This window comes from Lampetra fluviatilis, chromosome 21, assembly GCF_964198595.1.
Source record: "Lampetra fluviatilis chromosome 21, kcLamFluv1.1, whole genome shotgun sequence".
Taxonomy (NCBI): domain Eukaryota; kingdom Metazoa; phylum Chordata; class Hyperoartia; order Petromyzontiformes; family Petromyzontidae; genus Lampetra; species Lampetra fluviatilis.
This window is the reverse complement of record NC_136295.1, coordinates 6,093,710-6,109,004: the sequence shown is the minus strand read 5'-3', so window position 1 is coordinate 6,109,004 and position 15,295 is coordinate 6,093,710. Positions and strand designations below refer to the sequence as shown.

The 15,295-nt window shown below is 43.5% G+C and overlaps 1 protein-coding gene across 1 annotated transcript; it reads left to right on the top strand.

The window, feature by feature from the left end:
- The first annotated feature begins 471 nt into the window (after positions 1-471).
- LOC144938048 (prostaglandin E synthase 3-like) lies at positions 472-11,440 on the top strand. Its single transcript, XM_078865740.1, has 8 exons — positions 472-558; positions 3,310-3,420; positions 3,887-3,956; positions 4,134-4,232; positions 6,032-6,121; positions 7,358-7,414; positions 7,981-8,029; positions 11,185-11,440. The coding sequence occupies exons 1-8, from the start codon at positions 536-538 to the stop codon at positions 11,202-11,204; spliced, it is 519 nt and encodes a 172-aa protein (XP_078721866.1). The 5' UTR covers positions 472-535; the 3' UTR covers positions 11,205-11,440.
- The last annotated feature ends 3,855 nt before the right edge of the window (positions 11,441-15,295 follow it).

Below are 15,295 nucleotides of genomic sequence, written 5' to 3'. Positions count from 1 at the left end.
TGTTTGTATTATGACTGCAGGTATTGCGGTCTATGCAAACATGACTCCTTGTAAAAAAGGTGTCAGTTTTGTTGCCAGATAGAAGGGTAAAGAACCAATTATCAAGGTTGTTGCACTTTTACAGAGATACGACGCTGCGTTTGAGCAAAGAGCCCGAAAGTTTGAAACGTGTATTCAGTCTGTGGTCTCCTTGGTTAACCCATCAAATTCTAAGTGGTCGATGTGTGTCCTTCCACTATGCCCGTCCAGACATCACCAACATTCCCTCGAGGTTTTCAAACTTAGGTTCAACCGAGATTCGAGCACCAACTAATGACCCACGAACTTATGAACTTATCCCCCCCTGGACCCTACTTGCTGGACGCTTCTGGAACACCGTCATACGCCTGCCTACCCGTCCATGCACCCACCCTATCGAGGCCATATAAGACGTTGGCCACTAACCACTGGTGCCACCCCCCACCCCCCATTCACATCTACTTTTAGCAAACGGCGGAGTGAGCCAAGCTCACAAGACGCACGGACACCAGCGGCAATGTCGAACCCGGAGGGCAGCAGGTAACAAACCGCGCGTTGTGCGCGACTCTGTGCTCTGCTTGTACCCGTTACATACTATACACACCCACAGCCCTGTTGGTGAGTCCACTGCTGGATGATGCTATCCTCACGTCGTGCGGTTCGTGGGTTGTTGTGGACCATACTGCTCGGGTTGGGGGAAGGCAGGGGAGGCATAGCATTTACACCTATTTTACTTTTATTAATTTTAATTTTTTACCTACGTGACTTTACCGAAAAAACCTAAGAATAGGAGGCATAGCCGTTGGGAGAATATGACACTACAACCATGGGTTTTGCTGTATCGCCCTCTCCTAACAAGATACAGGAGCCTACACGTGTTGTATACGTGCTGGTGGCAACCAAACCCCATCCAGGCCCAAACCGGATTGATCAAACGTGCCCCATTCGAGCGATTCAAGAGGTTGCTGGGTGGACCTGTGGGCAGGACTGAGTGCATTTGCACAAGATACATTTTTGTGAGGTTGCTTAATCTTGTAATCCTGTGTTTCTGAAATGCATACACGCTCTATACTGGGAAGTTCCGCTCCAGTGGGAGAATACAATTTTCAGAAAGAAATACGACGTCATAACAAGAACGCTTGATTAGAGCACGTGGAATGTGCCCGATCTCGTCAAATCTTGGAAATCAAGCAGGCATTTGTGCCTGGATGGTGTTTGTCTTAATGCGTGACCACCATGGATACACGTTATCATTTTTTTACTCCGTGGTGGCCAGCAACATCCATTGTTGTACCGTACTTCTATGTACCCACGTCTATGTTCCCCGCCGTTGCTAACTGCCACATCCAGCAATCGATTGAGAAATGGCATTCCACGAACATTACTCGTGCAACAGCAGATTATACGAAAAGGCGTCTACAATATTAAGAATGACTGACTTATCCATGATTTAACTAGTTATTAGATTGAATTTGTTTCTGGATATTTCTTAGGCTTTTCATCGTTTCATCATGATTGATAATTTCGGACTGATATTTAAGAGTATACTTAACCAGCCTCAGACTTCTGGCAAATTCCCTTGTACCAACCATGTGCTCCGATGCTAAATTTAGATGGTGGTGGTGATGGTATGCACCATCTGTGACTTACAAACTGTTTATGGTGGGTGGGTGTCGGGGTGTGAGAGACATGTGGGGAGTGTCAAGGCAAGTGGGTCATGCAGAGAGAAGTTAGAGGCCCTATGGACATCATTTTATTGCAGCTGCTGTTCAACTATGGTTGAATCCTCTATTTACAGCCCTTTGTCAATCTAATGCTGGCTGGGGGACTCCCCACCCCCGTGCGGATCGTTCGTGGGGACTATTTGACCATACTTCACCACCTGGGCCAGTGTGGTTTGATAAAAGCAGGCAGTATTGGCGTGAAAGTGTAGAAATACAGAATAATGTAATTGCTGCGCTGCCCTTTAAAGGACACAACTATTTTTATTTTGCCAGGTAAGGCCCACTGAGCTATATAGGTACTTTTGATGCCCATCACATAGCCTTGCAAGCCCCATGACAACTTACTTGTGTGTAGTTGTTGCCCATCCAAGCACTATCCAGGTTCAACCCTGTGCAGCTACTGAAATTTGACGAGATCAGGCACAGATCATTTTAGTAGCAATTCAATTACCGTTTCTTTAGTTGATTTATCCAATGCCAATAAACAGTGCCCCGTTTATAAGGAGTTGAATTGCAGTATTTTGTGGTCTATCTTTTTTTAAACTTGTGAATGAGGGTGCAATGTTGTGCACTGCTTGCGTGCATTTATCTGTGCTGCTCCTGCATGCTTAGGGGGAATGTGATAAGCAACATGCCAGGGTGCTGCAGTGCACGCCTGCATTCTTGCCGCGTGCATCCGTCTAAGCATTTCCTCGATATGTAAGCATGTGCTTGGTGAGTGAGCGCACTGTGCTGTCAACTTGGCAACCTGAGTTCAACACCTGTTCCATGGCTAATATCAGTGGCGAGTGATATCTGAACTGGTTCCTGCAACCCACCACCAAGCCCCATTGATCAGCGTGGTGAAGGTTGGGTCAAACAGCCCCCGTGATTTACAGAGCTTTCATCCAGTATTGTACTGACAAAGGACTGTACGTTATTACGAATTTTCTTCATATATATGCAAGACGTGTGCTTGCTTGGTTAAATGAACCATGATTTCAACAGTTTGCATACATGTTCTATTTCACCTTTGTATTTACCTCTACCCTTGTCTGTTAATCTGTGAGTCAAGATTACCTGCATACCAAACCTGTGTGTTTGCCGGTTCACCTGCATATTTGGTTAACTTATGGGCTTACCTGTGTGCACTCCCTGGCACGGCTACCTGCTGATTATATGTACACCTGCATACGAGTATGGCATTCAGTGAAGACTTTCAGATGATACTTGGGCTTGTGCGTAAAATGGAGATGGTGAAGGCTTGATGAGTATGGATGAAGATGATGATGGCTCTGTGAGAATGGATAATGATGATAATGGTTGATAATGGCCTAGTGTAAGTATGGATAATGATGTTAATGATGGAATGGTGAGTGTGGCTGTTGATGGCTCTGTGAAGATGATTATTACGTTTCTTTGAGTGTGAATGACGATGTTGTTGATAGCTCTCTACATGTACATGAGTATTATGAAAATGATCCACGTGATTATCCGAACCTCCAATTAGCACGGTTGGCTATGTACGGTGCCAAATAGCTTCAACATAGTTCATGCATCCACGATAACGGCTTTTTTTTATTATCAGACCGGCACTGGCAACGTGGTATGACCGTAAAGAGTTTGTTATGGTCGACTTCAACGTGGGAGAGAGTCGCGATGTGAACGTGGAATTCCAGGATTACAAGATCACATTCAGGTACGAGTCACCACACAGAACCAACTCTGGCACCAACGTTATCACCACCATGACCATCAGAAGCCATTTTCAGTCCACTGCTGAATGGATGCGAACAAGTGTTTGCCCCTTGCCACTTTCAGAGTTTACAGTTCACCTTGTTTTTTCACAATTAGTTCTAATTATGTAACTAGGCCCCATCAGGTATTACATTTTGCCTTTGGCTGTTCATGCATCACCTTAACGGTTAACACGAAGGTATATTAATATTATTTTACATATCATTCTAGATTTAGTTGAATCGTATCACCAAATACAGTTGCATTTGCAAGTGTGCTTAGAGAACACTAATTATGAATGCTTTATAAATTTTAAATTGAGGATGATGATGATAAGGGGGGTGGTGTTATTTTAATTAAATTTCCGCTTGAATGGGTGTATGTATGAATTAATTAAATGACTCCACTGCTATAATTTGTTTTATCAGCTGCGTGGCTGGTGATGACAACATCCGCTACTACAATGAGATCGAGCTTTATGAGAAGCTCATACACTTGGTGAGACACGCATTTGCTCGCGAATACGGTAACAAACGCACGTGTGCACAGGTACACACATTAATAGCGCTTGTGCAAATACACATACTCGTGGATACTCATGCATGTCCGAGGATATATTTTGACAAACAGAAAATGTTCACGATCCTCTATCACCACCCCCTCTTTTCCACGCAGGACTGTCGTTTTAAGGTCTTTGATCGCCACATTCACTGCACGCTGAGGAAGGCCAAAGGGGCCATTGATTGGTTACGTCTCACCAAGGACAAAGAAAAGGTACATTTCAATACAAAACCGATAGATTGGCCCTTTGAAATTACATATATAGTCGCGTTCGAGACGTAATTTTGATAGGTTTTTTTTATTTGACAAGAGCCCGGTAAAAGGCACAAACTGTAATAATGGAGGGGAGGGGGTACAGAAATTCTGCAGACCGAAGTCTGAACTCGATGCTCCTGGGTTCTTAGAAGGGGGAAGGTTGGGCTCAATTTTGACTGTTAAGAAAATTAAATTGGGCTTGGGCAGCCCGCATCGCTGGAGGCGACGGTGGTAGGGAGGGTGAGATCAACAACTGTGTGGTGGCCGAAGGAGGCAGTGTGCCCAAGAGGATCTCCACCTTGGAGATGCGAACGGTGAAATGGACTCGTGCACAAATGCTGAGTGGATTGTACTATAGCAGGCCTGTGAAGGATGTTAGCGATTTTTGTGGAGGCCTCCATTCAGCAGTGGATTGATCAAGGCTGCTGATGATGATGGTGGCATGCTGTCTCTGTGATTACCGCCTCATCGGAGAGAAGCATTGATCTCGGGGTGGAATTAATTAGGATGAATCGCTTGTGTCCGGGAGGCTCAGAAGTCAGGCAACTCAGCTGGAACCTCTGAGAACCCTAGGATTTAACTTAGGCAGCCACTTGTGATTAACATGAGTTATCGGGTGTGGTGAACTGATGGTGTAAACATGTTCACAAATGACCACACAGAAAAAAAAAATAAACCTAAAATGCAGTGTTTGACTTCATTGGCAACATTTCAGCTTTCTGAACTAAAAATAAAATATTGGTTTTACCATCATAAAACGAACATTTATGTGATGAAGACACGTGGAAAAGTGAACACCTCGTGTGTGCATGAAAACGTTCATGGAAAGAGATCTCAGAAGTAGTGTGATCATTCCTTTTACGGGCCATTCTTTTACACACGGGCCGATGTACTGCTTCAGTGTGAGTTCTTAATGGTTACGTAGTCTCGTGGCATGATGACAGTCACATACTTTGAATACACTTTGGAGAAAGACAAAAGTAATGGAAACACCTTTCGATTATGATGATGACGATTATGGCTCAATTACAGTTGGAGCTGTCTGGAGCTGAACTCCAGAAAATTTCCGTCCCCTGGATCCTAGGGGGATGGTTGGCTTAAAACAATATTCCTTTATAATTTATGTCCTGGTTTTGATGATAATGAAGTATTTTAGCTACTTAGCATTATAACACTCACTATAACCAATTGCCGAACCCCAATCACCATCCATAACAGAGGGGGGGAGGGGGCGGTTGGGTAAGATCGGGGAAATATAAATGCGTAGTCAATTCTAGATTTGAAGCTTTCGTGACTGCAAGGAATCATATTCTTAGGTTTTTTTCGGTAAAGTCACGGCTGTGACGGTCCCACATGATGACGGAGACTTGTGTTGCCTCCGAAACGTCGTGATTTTTGTTTTATTTTATTTTATGTTTTACCTACGTGACTTTACCGAAAAAACCTAAGAATATGCGTAGTCAAACCTGCCACCACCCGACACAGCCAACTAGTAAGGTTTGTCACGTAAACAAAACATGCCAATTATTTATTAGTTCAACACATCGGTGTGTTGGAGAATAAATCTACACCATTTACAATTTAAGTACGACGTTTCGCCGGTAATTACAACTTACAACCAGCCACATCAGGCGACAGCCATAATTGTGGATAAATCCTCCTGTTTCGGTCTTAAATAGAGACCCGATCAACCCCAATCACCATATATTCTATCTCGCTTCTGCTTCGACATCATTTGTGTGGATCTTTGAATTTAGCCCACCTGGCTGAGCACCGACTTCGACAACTGGCGGGACTGGCGGGAAGAGAATGACGAGGGGATGGCGCGCTACGTCGACTTCCAGAAGGTGAAGGAGCAGGCCGGAGAGCATGGAGATCAGAATCAGAATCTTTATTTATCGTGGAGGGAAACCGATGAGCTAAGAGGCTCTTTTTCACAGATGTCCAGTAAAGATAAGCCAGGGATTACTGGGGACCATAGGGGAAGACGGAGGTTTCGTCTCTACATAAAGGAGACCATCTAAAAATATACAATTGAATCTAGATTATCTGTGGGTGATTATCCAGCTTGTTGAATAACCGTCTTTGTGATTTGTGAATATACGTTTTACGTGCACTCTGGTTTCATTGTTTGCTGCTTCTCACTCTACTCAGATGAGTGCCCTTGTGTCGATTGCTTTAAGAAACAAATAAAACAGATGACACATGATATATTTTCACCCCCATTCTATGTTGGTATACAACGAATATGTCTTTGTAACCCTAATTAGATTTTTTTTCGCACTATCTCTGTTTTTGCTTTATTCGGGCTGCCCCTCCCCATCCAATGACGGTGGGTGATCAAGAGTTAACTGTAGAATCATATAATCTTCATTACGGTGGGGCACACTATTAAACATTTTTAGTAAAGTGTCAGCTATGTTTGTAAGTTCAACATCACAATGTAGGAAATGGAGCATCGTTCTCTGTATCTGCTATGACAACTCAAACATGAAATAGATTTTCAGTTCATATTAAATCTACCAACATTTTCTGAGCAGCCCCTCCCACCATCAGCCCTGCCCACTCTTAAATAGCCACCCCCACTGAACCACGAGCTCTGCCCAGACAGTGTCCTCACTCTCTGATGTCAGCCCAGCCTACTGGTCATAGGCACCACCTCTGCAATCCCACCCACTGCTCAGGTAGCTCAACCCTTTCACGGGTTGAGTGCAAGGCTCAAACATTGAAACTCGGACAAATTCACACATCTTTCAAATACTTTGGAAAAACGAGACAACCTTTCTGAAAACAGAAGGACTGTCCAGGCCAAACCAGGACATGTAGTAGCTTTAGTTTCCGTGGCCTCTTTAATTTTGCTTGGGATAAGATACTCTTGAACAAATGTTTCCAGCAGCATTTGTTAAACCAGGTGCATTCTGGACCAGTTTTGACATTCCGTTTCATTAGCGGTCAGTCTTTAAAAAAGCTTCCTGAGTTGCCTATAGAGCAGTACCGTATTGGCGATGATGATTCACGCTACTCTGTACAATTAGTTTGTGATGTTATTTGTGACTCTTCTCTGATTGTTTTTGTACTGACAGACGCTCAAAGAAATAACGGACAAAAACAAAGTCGTTCCGACGATGGATGATTTGGACGTGAGTAACCGTATTTTATTGTGGAATTTGTGAAGTGCCATCATTCTTTCATCCAGCCAGGCCAACCTGCAACTCAGGAAAAATTCCAGTTTGACTCATTTTAATTCCTCTGACGTACCATGTAACCTTTGATTGGACAACTGTTAATACTCACCAGTTTGCATTGAGGTTGAACTGCATTCTGGCAACCTGAATGATAATGTTTCTGATTTAATTTGCATCTGTGATTTTAGAAATCATGTTGTATAATGTATTATTTCAATGTCAGAATACTGTGCATAGAATAATGAAGTTTAATACAATTATTCTTGGTTTTTTCGGTAAAGTCACGTAGAAGGGAAATAATAAAATACTAAAAATATTAAACAATAAAAATTATCACGACGTTTCGCTGATGATGATTGCTTGTATTGCAGTCGAAACGTCGTGATAATTTTTCTTGTTTTATATTTGTATTATTTTATTATTTCCATTCTACGTGACTTTACCGAAAGAACCAAGAATATGAATCCCTGCAGTCACGAAAGCTTTAAATCAAAATTTAATACAATTATTTTTTTTTTCAGGATGATGATGAAGATGTATTATCGACACAGGCTTCAGATGAGTTCCCTGGTATGTTTTTTAGTGCATGATGTGAATTACTTTTCACGAATTACTCAGAATATGCCTGGTCTTGTCAGATCTCAGAAGATAACAGACCTGGGCCTGAACAGTGCTTTGGTCGGTGACAACCATAAATAAACATCGTATCATGTGGGGCAGCAGGGCTACATGATGGGCAACAGAGGGAAGTTCAGAAAAATCCACTGTTGTACCATATTTTCTATGTTCCCCCATGGACCTGCACACTGGGAGGTTGTCCTCGTCAGCAGTGGCTTGACAAAAATAACTGCATGTGAAAAAATTTCTCACCACTGCACCACTGATCTCCACCCAGGGAATTGACAGCTATTTAAAAATGTAAGCTTCACAATGGATGTACCCCACTTAGAGCAAAGTTTAGTGTCCATCACACCCTTGAAAATTATGTGCAAACACAGATTCAAAGCTTAGATTATGTAACAACATAGTACCATATACTGTCGTGTACGAGTGCTGTACATTATATGTAGGCATCTCTCCAGTCAGCAGCAGGGTGCTGCCGTGGTTGTTTGTGGATAGCGATCTGGACTTGCAATTCAAATGTCACCGGTTTTCGTTCTCCTGGCGCGGCAGTTGAAACAATGGCGCAAGTTTATTCATTCCTTTTGTCCCTGTTCACCTAGCAGTTAAAGTTCAAGTTCATTTATTAGGTATAGCCCTGTGAGCCATTCGGCTCTTGAATCGGGTGCAACCGCAATAAACAAAAAACAAAAACATGAACAAGAAAACATCTTAAAGTGACTATGTGACTATGTGCAAACATAAAATCCAAGAAAAGACAGCAAATAATTGCAGAAAAGACACCGTACACCAACGCTGTGTACAAACATCCCAGTGGGATGCAAGTCAAACAACAACAACAACCACAAGACAACTTAGATTAAGGCCATCAGTCTTACCCCGTACTACAACAAACAAACATGGCTAAACCAATAATCTTTTCGAAATCACCAAAATAAAGCCATGAAAGCAATGAAACAGTGATCATAGGAACTGTGACCGAATTTTCACAATAAATGGGGACACCACAATCAGTTGATGGGCAGGTCGCATGCGGTGGGGTGATAAAGTATGCATGCCCCTACCACTTCCAATGTGTCTGGTCAGTGTGGAAGAGCAGACCAATTACCCAAATGGAGTATCTCCCTGAAGTTCCCTTATACCAGGCATGGCAAGCAAGCAAGCAATTGCAGGGCTGCACCTTTGCCTTTTCTTTTTTACAAACCCGCAGTATAACCCAGGGCACATTCCTGTAATTCTATTGGCAGATTTCCTCTGGTGGTGTAAGATGTGGACACGCCTGTCTCTTAACACCAACTCCCAGTCGGGGTGTAAGAACTGGTCAGATTCCCCTGGAAAACAGGTGGTTGAGTCGTGCTTCATCTTCAGTGGCAAAATGCATTAGAGTTTGTGCTAACAATAATTCGATGTCACAGAGTGTCCATTGGCGAGATATGGCAATGACCTCTTGGTAACAGGGCCCATATTGAGAGCATTTAAATTGCCTGGCTGCTGTGATATTGCACCCTACTCCACATAGCTCTGTGACCAGCCCGTTTAAAGAATAATTGTTGTTGTGTGGTTCATACTGTTGTGTATTACTACACTATAAAACTATCGCCAAAGCTATCACCTGATCACATCAGACCTCGGCAGCTATGCAGGGTTGAGCCTGGATGGTGCTAGGATAGGTGATAACCGGGGCTATGTCGTAGACTGTTCAGGAACATCCATTGTTGTACGGTCCTTCCATGCGTCCACGTCTATACTCCCCACATTAATCAACCCGCATCAACCTGCACTGACTATCATGGTGAAGTATGAGCAAATATTTTCCACGATCTGCATGGCGCGGGGATGCTTTAATCCAGCAGTCAAACGACAATATACTACAAATTGCACATGCAAAGCATCCCACGTCATGCGGGAACTATGAAGGTATAAAAGTCTGATATTTTTCGAAGAAATCCACATGACCTCATTAACCACACCCTTTCCTGGCCTTAGCCAGAAGGCTGGCTACTACTTGGCTAACTCATATTCCATTGTGTTGACACAGACGATTGTGATCTCACCATTCACGTGTAGACCCACCTCGTGACTCCCTCCCCCTTCCCTTGCCTGCTGTGTGCGGGCCCCCACTGACATGAGCTTGCCGGATTGAGTAAGAATGTGCGTCAGTGAGTTGTTAAGTGTAACTCCTTAGGCTCTGGTGCGCCATTTCGACAAAATACAGTGCAGGACAACCGCATTCCGGTAAAAATAGACTCGCCGCCGACCTGGGGTCTTGTCTACGCACGCCTTTCAAAGAGTTGCTGGTTCAGTTGTTGCGTTTATAACGGTTGGGTCCACGCCCTGACATATTTGCCAGCTTACTCGCATTACAATTCGAGCCGAAGGGCAATGGAACTTGAAAGTGATTTTATCATGGGTAGCCTGTGTGGGCCGAGAGGGCTCAACTGCTGCCGTGAAGATCCTGTGTTTCAGTCCAGTGTTTAGCCACCCGTTATTAAAACGGGTTCTCAAGCGTAGCGAGATGCACACGTTATTTTCTTCATATAAAATGTTGGTGGGTTTTCACATCAATCTGTCATTTATCAGCTGACGAAAATATTTGTAGCTTGATCACTATGTGGTGGACATGCGAGTAAGCGTTGATAAGAGGCAATTTAAGAAAACTTTTTTTTAACTAACACATAGTTTCCCTACCTCCTTTAGGCCACATTTTCATGTTGATCAAATTTATTTTTCAAATACAGACTAAGTGTTTGTACAATGCACATATCTGATAATTGGTAAAACTGGAAAATCTGGACCTCTGGTGACGCCGTGAGGACTGCCCGAACGTGACCCCATTTTCCCTGTAACCACAACACAGTGTTTAATGGTATGTCGTTTAAGTGTGTCGTTTAATCGTGTCATATGTTCTCAGTAACAATTCCATTGTTTTTTTCCCAATGAGCTAATGGCTAGTACGGTAGAGCGACAAGGTGTCTAAATAGCATTCCAAGCATGGAAATAATTGTGACCCTTTCAAGGTGAAAACAAAGAGCTCACTATTGAATTTTTTTTTGTTATTTTGACTGGGTTTTAAAATTGCCTGTATTCTGCTCTGTTCATTACAGATCTTCCAAAGTTGGAGTGAGACTGGGATGAAAAGAAATCTGAAATCGAGGACTTGAGGGGTTTGGGGGAGTTAGAAGTTGGTTGTGGGGATTAGGCTAGAGGAAGTGGAATAAGAACAATGGATTTTGTCCACGATTATAGCTGTGTGCTCAAGGCTGCACAGCGTTGTGTGAAGTCAAAATGTATCTCAGTGACAACTGGAAAGTATATATTTATGTGTTTTAGGTCCTGCTACAAATAACGGTCGAATATGTTAACATCCAATATGTAAATAGAATACGTTAATAAATTTATACGTAAAAATGCATAACAGAAGTGTGTTTTTTTATGTACTACAATAAGTGTTGTGGTATGAATACGTGTTTTTAAGATATGTGTACACCGCATATGCAAACGTGAAGGGAGTACTTTCCTTCTCTTGTGTGGAGCAATATTTTTATTACTGGCCATAATTTAAAGTCCCGCTGTTATTTAATATTAAATTCACCTTCGGCTTACATGAATCATCATATACATTCTTCATTTCCTCTCACTGCCCATTTTATTTGCATATGTCTGCGGGAATACCATCGATTACACACGTCATAATGAGCATACCTATACAGAATAACCCTGTAGCAGTGACGTGCGGTGAGGTCAATGGCTGGGGAAGCACTGGCTCGTGTCAGAGCCAGATTCACACACTGAGGGGGGCGTGTCCTCACTGAGGGGGGCGTGTTAGACACGTCCCCCTGCCTCCCCTGGCGCTTTTTCATTCGCAGTTTCATGACGAGACCAGCGAGCCTAAATATCTTTATACACATACGTGAAATAAGTTACCTGGAGTATGGAAGGCGAGGACATGAAATGAAGGGGACTACAAACATTACATTGGTGACTTACTGAGATAGTAACAGGCACGCGCTTATTGCCCGCACTCCATCCAGTTACTGAGGGGTTGCGCAATCAGAGGGGAGGCTGAGCTCGTCGCTGCCTCACCTCTTGTCTCTTCCTGTACTTGCAGCGGAGCTCCGCAAGTTTGGCGATTGTGACTATAAAAATGATTGGAATCGTACAGAAATAGCATTTATAACAGATCAGTGGAAAAATCTTAATAATAATTTTAGTAGATTATTCTTTTTTTTTACTTTTCGTAACAGCTATTTTCATTGGAGTATGACAGGTGAGGCTCTGCCTCCCCTGACCGCACGTCCCTGTCCTGTAGTAACTGTACCGCATATGGTGATATCCTTATGCATATATATATGTATGGAGAACTTTCTCACCGTAATGATAATTTAGTACATTTGGTATTTGTGCTATTCTAATTGGGCAGGGCTATCACAAATGAGCTGTGTTTCAAAGACAGATATAATCTGCATGTAGAGAGTGATGTTGATATGTGCAATTCAAATTTAGTAATTTTCGGGTAGAAAGAGGACAGCCTGATGGATTCTAACTGCTTAATACACTCGCAGTAATAACCAGGACAGCCTGACGGATTCGAATTGAGAACCTCTGCAACAGGCACTACAACTCGTCCATGTCACCGTTTTCATATGCCAATGCTTTTCTACATCCGTTTATTTCCTTTATCTATACTGTATAGCCATGCAGCCACACAGTGCAATCAGATATTGTGTATAGCACTGTTTAAATATATAGTATTATACACACACACACATGTACATATATTGTGGTGTCGTAGGTATCTTCTTCTACTCGAGGCTTGTGTGTGTGTGTGGGTGGCGTGCGTCGCACACACACACTCAGTCGGAGACGAGGTGGTCGCAGGAGGCACCATCCTCCCCATTTATTGTTGCTGTTCACGCCACCAACTCCGGCCCCCCCTCTCTCTCTCACGACCACGCTGCCGCACGAACCGGCCCAGACACGACCCTGCACGCGTTGCACCGACGGCGTCGACCGAGACAGGCAACTACTGTCTGGGCGAAGGCGGTAAGTGACAAAGGCGGCAAAGGCGGAAAAGGCGACAGCGACAACGAGACGAGTCTACTCCCAGAACCGGCAGCCTGGAGCTCTCGCTCTCCACTGCTTTTATTCCCCTCGGCCCGGCTTGGCTCCGCCCTAGCCGCGCCTCCCTTCTCGAACCCACCAGAGGGTTCCAGGGGCTTCCACATGAGGTCTACCGTGACCCTTGCCCCAGTTCCTCCGCCCTGCCGGCACACACACCGGTGTGTATATGCTCAACGGCGTGTGCGCTAAGTGCCCAGTTGCAGCTGCTGTACAACAGTCAGCGCTATGTCACTACACAATTATACTCACAGTATATGTACATGTATAAAACTGACACTAGTGGGTTCATCACTTGCATGGATCTTTTCAGGGCCATAAAAAAACATTTTGTAATAGACAAAGATCAGAACTGTGCACAGGCTGAGAGCCAGTTCTCAACGCGCTGGTGAAACTCAAGTATCTCAGGGATGTCACTGAGTGGGTTAAGGGCTGTATCTAAGCAGCCTGGCAAGCGGCAAACACCAATTTAACTTGATGAAACATCTGACAGGTTGATTCATCAGGAATTAATTAATTATGATGAACAAGAACAATAAATGTGGGTGCCCATCGAGCGTGAGGACCGAGTCATTTTATTTTTGCCTTTAGTCTTGGACATGCTAGCAGCAGAAATGCAAATGTAGGCCCCATGGTCTTTACAATTTGCAGGCAATGTGGTTCGATGCGAGACAGCACGAGTCATGTGCACAATTAACTGGGAAGAGTGGACTGATAACCTGAAGGGAAATGGCTTGAAAGTAAATGGAATGTGGACAAAATACACGTTGACAAGGTTCCGTCTCGCGGAACGTGAAGTGTTTACATGTGATTGTAATCAGCTGCAGAATGCAAATATGTTTGAACTAGGATCAGTTATACAGGCAGATGGTGAAATGGATAAGGCGATCAGGAGAAAAACAAAAGCGTGGATGAAGTCAAGAGAAGTCCGTGGCGCGTGACAGGTGCCAATCTGGCTTAAGGGGGCGACATCTCCAAAGCAGAGATAAAAACCGGTTAAAAACTGCAGAGAATCGTGATGGTGTATGGGGAATATGGAAGAGCAAACATTGAACTTTGCGGACAAGATAATGCTGAGGATGGATGGCGGATGCATGAAGATGAAGGTGTGAAAGTGGCACCATTGCAGATGTATTTATGGCGAGGAGGCACACATTGGAAAGAGAGTACAGAGCATGGTGTTAAAACAGAGGAGAGCAAGAGGAACTCCAAGAGGAAGGTGACAGTGCTCGTGCAAATAGAGCTAGGGTGTGCTGTATTCAACAGGTGTGGATGAAAATTACTGATTGTGTGCCACGAGTATGGCCTTCTTGTGATGCATGAGGTGAGGTGTAGCCTGCATATTTGTTAAATGGAACTTATTTGTCATTTGTGTTCGCGTCGTAGCTCGATTTGCATTGTGCTCTGCGTACGCACTCTTGCGTAATTATGATCATCGTGACATTTGGGCTTTCGCAACCAATGTTATGATTCGTAATTATTCACGTGCAAAAAGTTATTAATTGGTGGAAGACGGTGTGTGACACACATGTTAATTACACATTTAAAAAAAATAAAGATTATGGTTCATGTGGAACATGTGTGTGTGATGTGTACGCTGCCCAAATGAAGAGATTGATTTTTATTGTTGGAGGGACAAAACTGGAAACCCATCAGAGTATGTTTTCCTAGGGCTATACCATGATCCAAATCATCAAATAAATGCAACTAAACTATTCAACTTTTTATTTTATTTTACCAGGTAAAGCCAATTCAGCTACATAACTCTTTTTCAGAAGCGACCTGGCCACAAATAATAACTCAACGAAGTGGCTTATCACGTGGAAATTTGTAGCAGCCAAATACTCTAAACACGTGATGTTGATTCTAAATGTGAAGGGAAACCCGGAGGACCCGGAGAAAAAAATCCACGTTACCACGGGGAGAACACGCAAACTCCAAATATACAAATATACAGGCGTCACAGTCAGGGTCGGGATCGAACCCGCGATCTCATGTTTACTAAACAAGGTAGTTAACATCTCACCAGGTTGGAGAGGTATTTTAGAAAACTGATCTTGATAATTGAAAGCAAACGTACAAATGTGCATTAGCAGA